The sequence below is a fragment of the Berghia stephanieae genome, chromosome 13, assembly GCF_034508935.2.
Source record: "Berghia stephanieae isolate SIO BIC M18660-M18661 chromosome 13, UCSD_Bste_1.3, whole genome shotgun sequence".
In the NCBI taxonomy this organism is placed as follows: Eukaryota; Metazoa; Mollusca; class Gastropoda; order Nudibranchia; family Aeolidiidae; genus Berghia; species Berghia stephanieae.
The window spans coordinates 33,878,725-33,890,735 of NC_088372.1; the positions used below are offsets into that span (position 1 = coordinate 33,878,725).

Here is a 12,011-nt window from a genome sequence, read left to right on the forward strand (position 1 = left end):
AAAAGGCTCTTTACTCACATTCTCTCACCGTACCCAGGTATAAAATGAGTACCTGGCCATTAACAGCCTCTGTCCGAAAAAAATTGTATTATCGTCTAACAGGCGTCATGTCATGTCCCGTCCTACATGTTAAGTGTTGCTGTTGGCCAGGGACTCCTTGTAAAAGGCTTTGAGCACCTTTAGTGGATGCTGCGCTATATAAAAGCTCAAAGCTAAAAAAAATAATATACCAGCTTCAAAAAGAAGGGATTTGAGCCTGAAAAGTTTGGTGTTTGGAATTTTGTTTTGTTTTGTTTTGTTTTTGTAGCTGTTCTATTCATTGTTGTTAATTACTTATTTTAAAAAAATACAAGCCATTTAAAATTTTGGCCACAAAACTGGGTCTTTCTTCAAATGTCGATCTATTGTACTGACTCTCATCTTGCCAAAAACTCTCTAACCCGGGACTTCAGTGAAGTGCCAGGCTATCAAGGTCGGTGCGCTTCATAGGGGGGAATATTAGGGTGAATGAGTGTATGATGTAGGAGAGTATTGGTTTATTTTGGATTTTTACCCACAATGCAATGGTCTTTCATGTTTGTATTCAATGTACTCACAATGATTTTAAACTCAATGTCACTCAATCAACGGTATAAGGCCTCATGATGTATTATCATAATAATCATTGCCATCATCATCATCATCATCAGCATCATCATCATCATTGTCGTCGTCGTCATCATCATCATCATCATCATCATTGATAATTCAAGTGAATACCTTTTCTGTGATTGTGATTTGTAAATGAAATTCCTCAATTTATTTATTGATGATTAAAACACAATTGGCAAAATCTTGTGCAAAATTTATCTTTAAAAAAAAAACAAAAAAAAAAAACCTCAAGATGTGACGCATCGTCTCTCAACAGTAATAAGTCGGGATGAAGCCGATACTGAAACTGACATTTGTTGAAGCGTTTCGTTCTCCGATCCCTTTTTCAGCCAACAACAAGTACAGGTTTAAAAGTTTTTTTTTTTTAATTGTTTTTAGCTGAAGGAGGGTTTTGAATCCGAAACATACTAGGTGAGGTCTTCTGACCCCCCATGATGGGCAAAGAGGTCACTTCCTGTGTTTTCTATCCCCCATAATATATTTTATCTTTCTAAGTTGCTCGTCTGTCTTTGTTCTGGATTGAGATTTTTAAAGGGTTTTTTTTTTGCCTGGTCCTGGCGGGCATCATTAGCTGGGAGGGAGACAGTCAAATGTATTGTACATTGTTTTTGAGAGATTATATTTTTTCCTTGTAAATCATCTCTCTGTTATGTACTATTATAGTTGTTAGTTTTGAAGATAGTGTACTTTGTAAACGTTTGAATGTATCCTTCATAGCTTGATCCTTGCCTGTGTCTGGACGGGACTTAACAACCCCCAAAAAACTTGAGCTTTTATAAAGTGCAAATTTCCATTTAACGTGCTCAAAGCGCTTCACAAAGTGACCCTGACCAACAGCAACTTGTAACATGTAGAATGAGACATGACGCCTGTTAGGCGATATTATGACTTTTTTTTTACGGACAACGCTGTTGACGGCGAGGTACTCATTTTATACCGGAGTACGGTGAGAGAATGTGAGTAAAGAGCCTTTTCCAAGGACTCAACTATGAGCTGAGTGAAGCTGGAACCTAGGACTTTCCAAAAGCGAGTGTCATACCACAAGACCACATAGGCGCACACAAATAGGTAGATAATGCCAAAATATGTACATTGAGGGATTGCTGGTGGAATTGTCTGTGGTTCCTATTTGACCCGGTACCAGTACCAGTCCCCCTTCTGTCTTACTTTTTGTTGATGTCTTTAACTTCAGATCTGCAATCCCTCTATTATCTTCTTTCTTATCAAGGGGCTGAAATGACCTAAAAGTGTAGCAACTGGGTGGAGGTCCTGACCTCCCATAGGAGGTACATACTGTGTCTTTTATCATCCTATATCTGTTTTCCAACATGCTTTCTGTCTTTGTCTTGGAATGAGATTACTTGGTTTTGTCTTAACCCTGACCGATACATTGGCTTAGAGGGAAGCATTCAAATGTATGGTTAGTTTTAGGAGATGATATTTTTTTGTCTTGTAAATCATCTCTCTGGTGTACACTGTATTATTTTTCCTTTTACATATTATGTATGGTTTGTAAACGTATTCCTCTCGGCTGGGACCTGTGCTTTTGTCAGGATGAATTGAAACATTTAGATGATCTCAAACTAAGAACACTGATAGTGTTGCTCTTGGAATCTACACCTGTTCCCTATATGAACCACTTCCCCTTTGTCTCACTTTTTCTTGGGTGCTTAATTTGATATTCTAGAACTATTTTTCTTTCCCATTGTCTTCCTTTTATCTGGCGCTGATATTACCTGAATGTGTTGCAAGCAAGCAAAAAAAAAAAAAAATTTAAAAATTTAAATTTAAAAATAACGAAAACGGATGTGTAACAAGGGCTATAAAACAAGCTAAAAAATAAGGTCTTTTGACCTCCCACGGTGGACAGGAGGTCACTTGCTGTGTCTTCTATCCCTTTATATCTGGTTTCCGAATTGCTTTTTTATCTTTATCTTGGAATGGGATTACTTGGTTTTGTCCTGGCCCTTGTCGGAGTCATTGGCTTAGGGGGAAACAGTCAAATGTACAGTGTTAGTTTTGGGAAGTTCGGGATTAGATTCCGAGTCTTGAAGTGCTACGTGTGGCCAATCTTGTTATACGGATGAGAAAGCTGGACTACAAATGCAGAAACACAAAAGAACATTGAAGCTTTTGAAATGTGGTGCTTGAGAAGGATGCAGAGAATATCGTATACTGCACACAAAACGAACGAAGAAGTGCTAAAACAAACATACCAACAAAGGGAACTAATGCCCTTAATAGCGGATCGACAACTATCCTTTTTCGGACACATAGTAAGGAAAGATAAGAATGAATACCTGGCACGTTGTGGAAAAATACCTGGTAAACGCGCCCGGGGGAAACAAAGCAAAACACTCATAGACCAACTGAAGGGCTTCACCAACCTAACAATCCAAGAGCTGTTTGAAAAAGCAAGAGACAGGGAGGAATGGAGAGAGATAATTCATGCAGTATCCGAAGCCTGGACCAGGCATGGAACCTAGAAGAAGATATATATATATTATTTTTTTATTTATTTATTTTTTTTTTTTCTCTATTTCTTTTTTGTCTTGAACACATGTTGTGAACATTTAAGTGATTTCCTCTTATTAGGATTCCGAGCTGGTGTCCTGATGATACTTTCACTTTTAGGTCATCTCAAACTGAGTGCATTGATGGTGTGCTCTTGGAATCTACAGTTGTTTCCTATTTGAACCAATTCCCCTCCGTCTTACCTTTCCTTGGGTGCTTTAATTATTACTCTAGAATTTTTTGACTATCCCATTTTCTTCCTTTTTTGTTACTGGCGCTGATATGACCTTAAAGTGTGGCAAGCGCCGTGAAACCCTTAGACACAAACAAACAGAAATAACAAGACTTTTCTATCTGGATGACTTTTTAAAATGAATCTTTTTATTATTCTTATATTGAGAATATCTTTACGTCGGCGTTTAAGGGGGTGGTCGGGCGGGGGGGGGGGGGGGGGGCATGGAACTAGAAAAAAGGATTCTTTTCTCTTTTATTACTTTTTTTTTTCCTTCAATTTTTTTTTTTTTTTCGTGAGAATGTTGTTTGGAAACAAGCCTTTGTATATCATGTGTTATCATTGAATGAAAACATTTTCGCGTGGCCATAACGAGGTTTACCGGCACTTGTGTCCTGTGTAGAAAATGTTGGTGTTGATGAAGAAAATAATATCCCCCCCCCCCTTCTCCCCCCCCCCCTCTCCTTTTCTTCCCCCTCCCCCTCTCTCTTCTTTCTCTCTCTCTCTCTCTCTCTCTCTCTCTCTCTCTCTCTCTCTCTTCTCTCTCTCCTCTCTCTCTCTCTCCTCTCTCTTTATTTCTGTCTTTCTCTCTCTTTATTTTCTCTTTATATATATATATATATATATATATATATATATATATATATATATATATATATATATATATATCTAAAGATATATATATATATATATATATATATATATATATATATATATATATATATATCTTTCTCTTTTTAATCCTCTCTCTCTCTCTCTCTCTCTTTTTTTTTCGCTCTCTCTCTCTCCTTCTCTCACTTTCCTCTCCGTTCCCTTTAAAGCACGCGCGCGCGCGCACACACACACACACACACACATACTCATACTCTCTTTCACCCCACACCCCTATACGCAAACTCTCCCTATTTCACTCTCTCTCCCTCCCCACCCCCAATCTCTCTCTTTCTCTGTCTTTCTCTCTCTCCCTCCCCACCCCCAATCTCTCTCTTTCTCTGTCTTTCTCTCTCTCTTACTCTCTCTCTCTCTTACTCTCTCTCTCTCTCTCACACACACGCACACACATACACACATGATACATACACACTGTGTTATATACGTACACTTTCTCTCTTATGCACACATTTTCACTCCCCCTCTCAAACATGTACACATGCACACTTACACACACACACACACACACACACGCTCTCTATTTCTCTCTCTCTCTCACTTACACACACACACACACTCTCTCTCTCTCTCTCTCACACACACACTTTCACGTTCTCTCTCTCTCTCAATTACACGTTCTCTCTCTCTCTCTCTCTCTCACACACACACACACACTTTCACGTTCTCTCTCTCTCTCACTTACACGTTCTCTCTCTCTCCCCTCCTCCCCCTCTCTCCTCCCCCCCCCCCCTCTCTCTCCTCTCTCTCTCTCTCTCTCACACACACACTTTCACGTTCTCTCTCTCACTTACACGCTCTCTCTCTCTCTCCTCTCTCTCTCTCTCTCCCGCTCTCTCTCTCCTCCCCCCCCCCCCCTTCTCTCTCTCTCTCTCACACACCTCAAGTTCGTCGTCCACAACAGACGAAATCAGACAAGTAATGGTCGATCTCCTCGGCGGCGCTATCAGGTGGCGGGGGCGGGCAGTTTTTCTTCTTTTTACCTTGGCAGGCCGGATAGCCCGATCTTTTCCGCTTCTGATTGCGTATGATCTTCCGTCGCTCGCGGACTTTCTCGCACAGCGTGCATCCTCCCCGGAACTTGGAGCATGCTCTCCCTTTTGCCTCGTAGAAGAGGGCGAGGAGGAAGAGAATGAGCATGATGTCCCAGGCCTCGTACAGAAGGCTGAAGATTATTGACGTCACCAGCAGGAACATGGCTGACTGGCTGACTGGCTGGCGTGGGCTTTTCCAGAACAAATCTGGAAGGATTGAAGACAAAATGCAAAATATTATATGTGACCCTCCGTCTCAAAACGGTATTATGTCGGGATGATTCAGACCCCAAAAAGTGAATTTAGAGATAGATTGATGAGAAATTGGAGCTTATAAGTTTTGGCAATGCAAGAAATAGTCTTTATACTCCACCAGAACGTACAGAAATTAAACCCAAGTTGGATATTTGTGGCTATGAATTCAATTTCCCTTACCGAGTGGATCCCGACATAATACCGCTTTGATACGGTGGGTCACATATGTGGATAGTAATAAAAACACATTATATTTTCATTTTCGGCCAAGCTCCAGTACAGGCAGAGCGCCACAGTGTATTTTACCTCTAGATACAGAAGTTATTTTATGGTCTAGTGGTATGACACTCGCCTTCGGAACAGAAGCGGCGGATAGTTGAGTCCCTGGAAAAGTAAAAGACTCTTTATTCACATTCTCTCACCATACTCGGGTGTAAAATGGGTACCTGTCCATTGTCATCCTCGTCTCTGTCCGGAAAAAAAATTTGTAATATCGCCTAACAGGCGTCATGCCTCGTCCTACATGTTATTTAGCGCCAGTATCCGCCTACTGTGTCCCATGCCGCTTTACAAGATATAAGTAATACGAGAATACTTACCGTGTCTTCTGTGCACCTATATCTCTTTTCTGAGTTGCTTTTTGCCTTTGTCTTGGATGAGATAACATACTTGGTTTTGTCCTAGCCCAGGTCGGAGTGCTTGACTGGGAAGGAAACAGTCAAATGCATAGCTATGGTTTTGGGAGATGTTTTTTTCCCCCTTGCAAATCATCTCTCTGATATGTACTCTTACAATTTTGGGGTTTATAATGGTTTATAAACGTTTGAATGGATTACTCTTAGTGGAGACCTGCACTGGTGTCAGGATGAGACTTTTAGGTGATCTCTAAGTACCTACAGAGGGAAATAAAGAAGAGACTGTTCCTGGCAACGATAGAGTCAATGCTTCTATATGGAGCAGCGACATGGACTCTTACTAAAGCCCTTGAGAAGCAACTGGACGGCTGCTACACCCGTGTGCTGCGGATGGCCTTCAATGTAAGCTGGAAAGAGCACATATCAAATGAAGAGCTCTACAGTGACCTCGAAGATTCAAAAGAGAAGACTGAGATTTGCGGGGCACTACTGGAGACACAAGGAGGAGATTGCAAACAGTCTTGTGCTATGGGAACCACCCGAGAGAACCAGAAGCAGAGGCAGGCAGAATAAAACTTACATTGACTGTCTGCTAGATGACACAGGAATGGACAACACCCAGGAGCTGCGTACGCTTATGGAGGACAGGACCGAATGGCGAAGACTTGTGGCTCATGTTGGGCGCCCCAAGGGACGGCCAAGTACACTGATAGTGTGCTCTTGGAATCTACATCTGTTCCCTATTTGAACCAATCTCCCCTGTCTTACTTTTTCTCGTGTGCTTTCAATTTTCAAATCTATAACTTTTTAAATATCTTATTTTCTTCCTTTTTACTCGGATTGAAACTCCTTGACTGTGTCGCCAGCGCCGTAAAACTCTTAAAAACAAACCAACAAGATGACGGTTACCAAAAGAACTGGGTGGGGATCCTGAGCTCCCATAGCGGGCAGGTAGGTCCATCCTGTGTCTTCTATCCCCTTATATCTGTTTTCCAACATGCTTTCTGTCTTTGTCTTGGACTTGGAATGAGATTACTTGGTTTTGTCCTGTCCCTAGCCGGAGTCCTCGCTGGGAGGGAAACAGTCAAATGCATAGTTATTGTTTTGGGAGATGATATTTTTTTTCCTTGTAAATAATCTATCTGTTATGTATTATTATATTTGTTAGTTTTAGTGTATAATGTAAGCATTTGAGTCTTTTCCTCTCTGTTGGATTTTGTGCTTGTGTCCGGATGAGACTTATAGGTGATCTCAAACTAAGTACTTTGGTGGTATGTTCTTGGAATCTACATCTGATCCCTATTTGTTCCCAGTTCCCCTTTGTCTTACCTTTTCTTGGGTGCTTTAATTGTAATTCTAGAACTTTCTACTATCCATTTTCTTTCTTTTTACTGGCGCTGATATGACCTTAATGTGTTGCAAGCGCCGTAAAACCCTTAAAAACAAAACAAAACGTTACCAAAAGAAGGTGACAAGTTTGTTGTGGTTAAAAGCGCGAAAGGAAACAAATGACTCCATCCATTCCCATTGGTTGAAGTTGAACTCTTGACACAGGTCACTGACACTGACTTTATATCGGTGATCGTCGTCTTGAATTGTGGCCTGGTCAGTGTCAATCAATGCGTTTACAAAGGTCCTGGGTTCGAGCCTTGCTCGGCGCATAGTTGAATCCTTGGAAAAGACTTTTTACTCACATTCTCTAGCCGTAATCAGATGTAAAATGCGTATCTGGCCGTTAACAGCGTTGTCTCTGTCGGAAAAAAAAGTCGTATTATCGCCTAACAGGCGTCATGTCTCGTTATTTATTTATGTTGCGTGTCGCTGTTGGTTAGGGACCCTTTGTAAAGCGCTTTGAGTGGAAATTGAGCTATATAAAAAACTCAATTTTTTTTTTACAATCCCACCGTTCCGCCATTGTTGCTTACCCTCGCTTTTGTTGCGGGTGCGTTGTCGTTGCTATGGTTACGATGAAACGCCTTCCAAGGGGTGTGACGTGGGAAGGGAAACCATTCAATTTGTTTTCTTATTTCACATTTTCTTGTGTCATCGATGGGACTTGATCTGAAACAACGTAAGTCATGATGCCTTGGTTAACTCGTAGTCGAGAAATTAGGTCAAAGTTCACGGCGACCGGCGACGATCGACAAAAGAAAGTGAACAGTAAGTTGTCAATAATAATACAACCAATGGGATCATTTAGTTCCATTGAGCACTAAGACTAAGAACAACTCAGCTTTTTTCTTTCTCTTTGTGATGCTTGCCTTGTATTGTGACGTCATTTTAGGAAAGTTTCAGGCTACGACTTTACGAAGGCTACGCTGCCGTATTTTGAAAAATCACGTATTTAAAAATTTACCCAGAAAACTCGTCCTCCAAATATCAATCAATTTAAACGACTCTTATCTTGTCAAGAAAAAAATCTCTCCAAACCTGGGGCGTTAAGTAGGACTTCGCAAGTCCCTGGTTTGGGGATTTCTTTTTGTTGTTGCCAAGATGAGAGTCATTAAATCGATCGATATTTGAAGGACGAGTTTTCTGGCCAAAATCACGACAGTTAACTGGAGAAAGATTAAAAAAATATGAGTCTGACTGTTTCCAATGTTTTCACAGGGGGAAGTCGACATTTGGCATTATTTGTCAGACCCTGGGTGGGGTTCCTGACCTTCCATTGTGGGCAGGGACGTAGCCATCGTTATGTTATAGCCTGATACTGAAATCCAAAAGGACTGGTTTGACGTCATTTTTTGTTTTTTGCACGGCCTAGTGAGTTGTCGTTAGTAGAACTCTTGGAAACAAAAGTTATTTCATTGGTTGAACTATTGAATACAACTCACGATTTGTTTTCTTTTGTGGCAAAAGACTGGCATTTTGACGTCATTTTTTGGTCAGTGTCAGGCCATAACTTTACGAAGGCCACGGCAGGGATGTACTTACTGTGTCTTCTATCTCCCTATATATCTGCTTTCCAGCATGCTTTCTGTCTTGGAATGAGATTACTTGGTATTGTCATTACCCTGGCTGGGAGGGAAACAGTCAAATGTATAGTTTGTTTTGGGAGATGTTTTTTTTTTGGTATTTTAAATCATCTCTCTGTTATTCACTGTATCACTCTTGTTTTACATATATTATGATTTGTAAACACTTGAGTGTGTTCCTCTTAGCGGGGACCTGTGCTTGTGTCTGGATGAGACATTTAGATGATCTCAAACTAAGTACACTAATAGTATCCTCTTGGAATCTACATCTGTTTCCTCTTTGAATCAATTAACCGGTAGATAACCACGCCTCTCGGACAATCGTCATAATGTAAACAATGGCAGTGATTGGTAGGCACAGCAAACTACACAGGTTTTACTATAGATGGTATGTGTTAAGTAAAATATCCACTGTTCTACCTCTTGATCAGTAGAATCAACACAGAAAACTATGTGTAAACTTAAACGTTTATAATATGATCGAGAAAATCGTGTGATAACTAGTCACCCATTTGTCAATATAAAAACAATAACAATGATCAGATGGAGGTCGAATTAGTTCACGTTATTGTTTATAAACAACCAACTATGTTTGTCCGAGCACGTGTGAAGGTGTGTCACAAATTCCATGTTTTGATTGGTCAAAAATCTACTGGTTAATTCCCCTTTGTCTTAATTTTTCTCGGATGCTTTAATTGTAATTCTTGAACATTTTACTATTCAATTTTCCTCCTTTTTACTGGTGCAGATATGACCTAAATGCGTTGCAAGCGCCGTAAAACCCTTAAAAACAAACATTAACATTAACATGTTTGTCAGATGTGACCGGCAACCCAAATCGTTATGGGGTTCTTGTTGTCATGGGGATACTCTCAAAGCCAACGCTAAATATTGTCCATTTTTACATCGACGTTGAATTAAACCCATAATTGTGTTTTGTTATCAGACCTGCTAAACTGTTCACGTCGGGGTTACTAATTAATTGTGGCTTCTAGCCTGGAAAAAAAACAAAAACAAAAAAAAAACAAAAAAAAAACGACGTGCACATATATGCAGGTCTGATATCCGAATGAAATGATGGGCCTGTTTTAACAGCGTCGTCATGGCCATTATATTTTATGCGTCGGTTTGAGAGTGTTTCCATTACAACAATGAGCCCATGACAATTTCGGTGATCAGACCTGTAAGCATGCCTATACGTCGTGCAAGAGACCCAAATTTCTTAACTTTGATTTTTTTCCTTTAAATTAAGGTTATCTTTTCCCGACGTACACTTATTATCAGGTCTAATAACCCACTTTATTATATAATGGAAATCTCAATAATAAAGCAAAATGTCGATTACAACAATGGGACTCCCTATAGCTCAGTTGGTAGAGCACTCGCTTCACGCGAAAAGTGACCAAGGTTGATCCCGGGTGCAGTTGAGATTTTTTCTGACCCTCTCCCCTTCTCCCGTCCATCCAGCAGTGATTGGGTAGCTGGGTCTGTTAGATCTGGTGGAAAGTACGTTGCAATAGACTAGTGTCCTATCTAAAGGGTAGCAAGCGATTGCTATTGTCCGTTTCACCCTATAGAAACCGGGATAAACTACGGCTCCATGGGCTTACTGACTGAAGGACAACAATGCTAAACTAAGTCCATAATTGCGTTCAGATGTCAGACCTGTATATATGTACACGCGGTCTTTATCTCTTTCATCTCGGCATAAAACGTGTTTGACTCTGTTGGTTACTTTATTTAGACAGTTATAGATAGTATGCGCTTGGCTAAGAAGCTCATAACATTGCCATTCGGAAGTATAACGGACCAACACACAAAACTGTATGTATCCATGAACGTTTATAGTTTACAGTTCAGTGAGCATTACTCATAAACGCGGATGGCAAAAAAACAATAACAAAGACCTGAGTGACGTCATCTTCGAACTATCTATACTCTGGAAATACTCGTATTGAAAAATTTGGCCAGAAAACTCATCCTTCAAATACCTATCGATCAATTTAAATTATCCTCATCTTGGCAAAAACTCGAGAATCTAGGACCTCGCGAGGTCCCAGGTTTGAGAGTTTTGCCAAGATAAGCGTCATGAGTCATATAAATCGATCGATATTTGAAGGACCAGTTTTGTGGCCCAATTTTAAACACGTATTTGTCCAGAGTACGGCAGTTAACTGGTTAATCACAGACACTCAACTAGTGAGAATTGTTGTTCTGGGAGAAATTCCGTAAGCTTCTCGGGATGACATTTCTTTCAATGGGCATGATCTATAGATAGTATGCAGATGATGTCACTCAGGCCTTTGTTATTGTTTTTGCTATCCGCGTTTGTGAGTTGTTCTCACTAAACTGTATTAACCAGACTATAAAAGTTCATGGTTACACAGAGTTTGTGTGTTGGTTCGTTATACTTCCGGATGGCAATGTTGTGAACTCCTTGGCCAAGCGCATTCTATCTATAGAGCAAAAACAATAACATAGGCCTGAGTAACGTCATCTTCGAACTATCTATAGATAGAATGCGCTTGGCCAAGGAGTTCACAACATTGCCATCCGGAAGTATAACGGACCAACACACAAACTCTGTGTAACCATGAACTTTTATAGTCTGGTTAATACAGTTTAGTGAGAACAACTCACAAACGCGGATGGCAAAAACAATAACAAAGGCATGAGTGACGTCATCTGCATACTATCTATATTACATTTCCAAATGCTCGAGGTCATTGGTCACATTGGAAGATGTGCTCAAAGTGACCCACATAGTGAAAAGTGTTCACAGCTTTTGAAATATCTAACATCACGATTGGTCATTTCGTTCAGCTTGACACATTTGTATGTTTACAACTTTCATAAAAAAAGCAGCGTGTTTACATTTGTGAAGAAATATCCAATCATTGGACAGCAACAAATCATGTGATTGATGACTTGGTTGGACAAAAACATGAATATCGATCGCTCCCATTGGTATTTTCACCGTGGATCTTTTGTCAAGCGTTTATTTATTCAATTTGTCACTATTTTGTAGCATTTTAAAAACTCTAGA

The 12,011-nt window shown here is 40.2% G+C and overlaps 1 protein-coding gene across 1 annotated transcript in view; it reads right to left on the reverse strand.

Moving 5' to 3' along the window:
- Nucleotides 1–4,931: 4,931 nt before the first annotated feature.
- Nucleotides 4,932–12,011, reverse strand: part of LOC144959308 (uncharacterized) — a 7,808-nt gene continuing 728 nt past the window's right edge. The window contains exons 2-3 of the mRNA XM_078891856.1: nt 7,916–8,051; nt 4,932–5,307 (exon numbers count right to left, since the gene is read on the reverse strand). Of these exons, the coding sequence (XP_078747982.1) occupies nt 4,949–5,263 (315 nt within the window). The 5' untranslated portion in view covers nt 5,264–5,307; nt 7,916–8,051 and the 3' untranslated portion in view covers nt 4,932–4,948. The remainder of the gene's footprint in view (nt 5,308–7,915; nt 8,052–12,011) is intronic.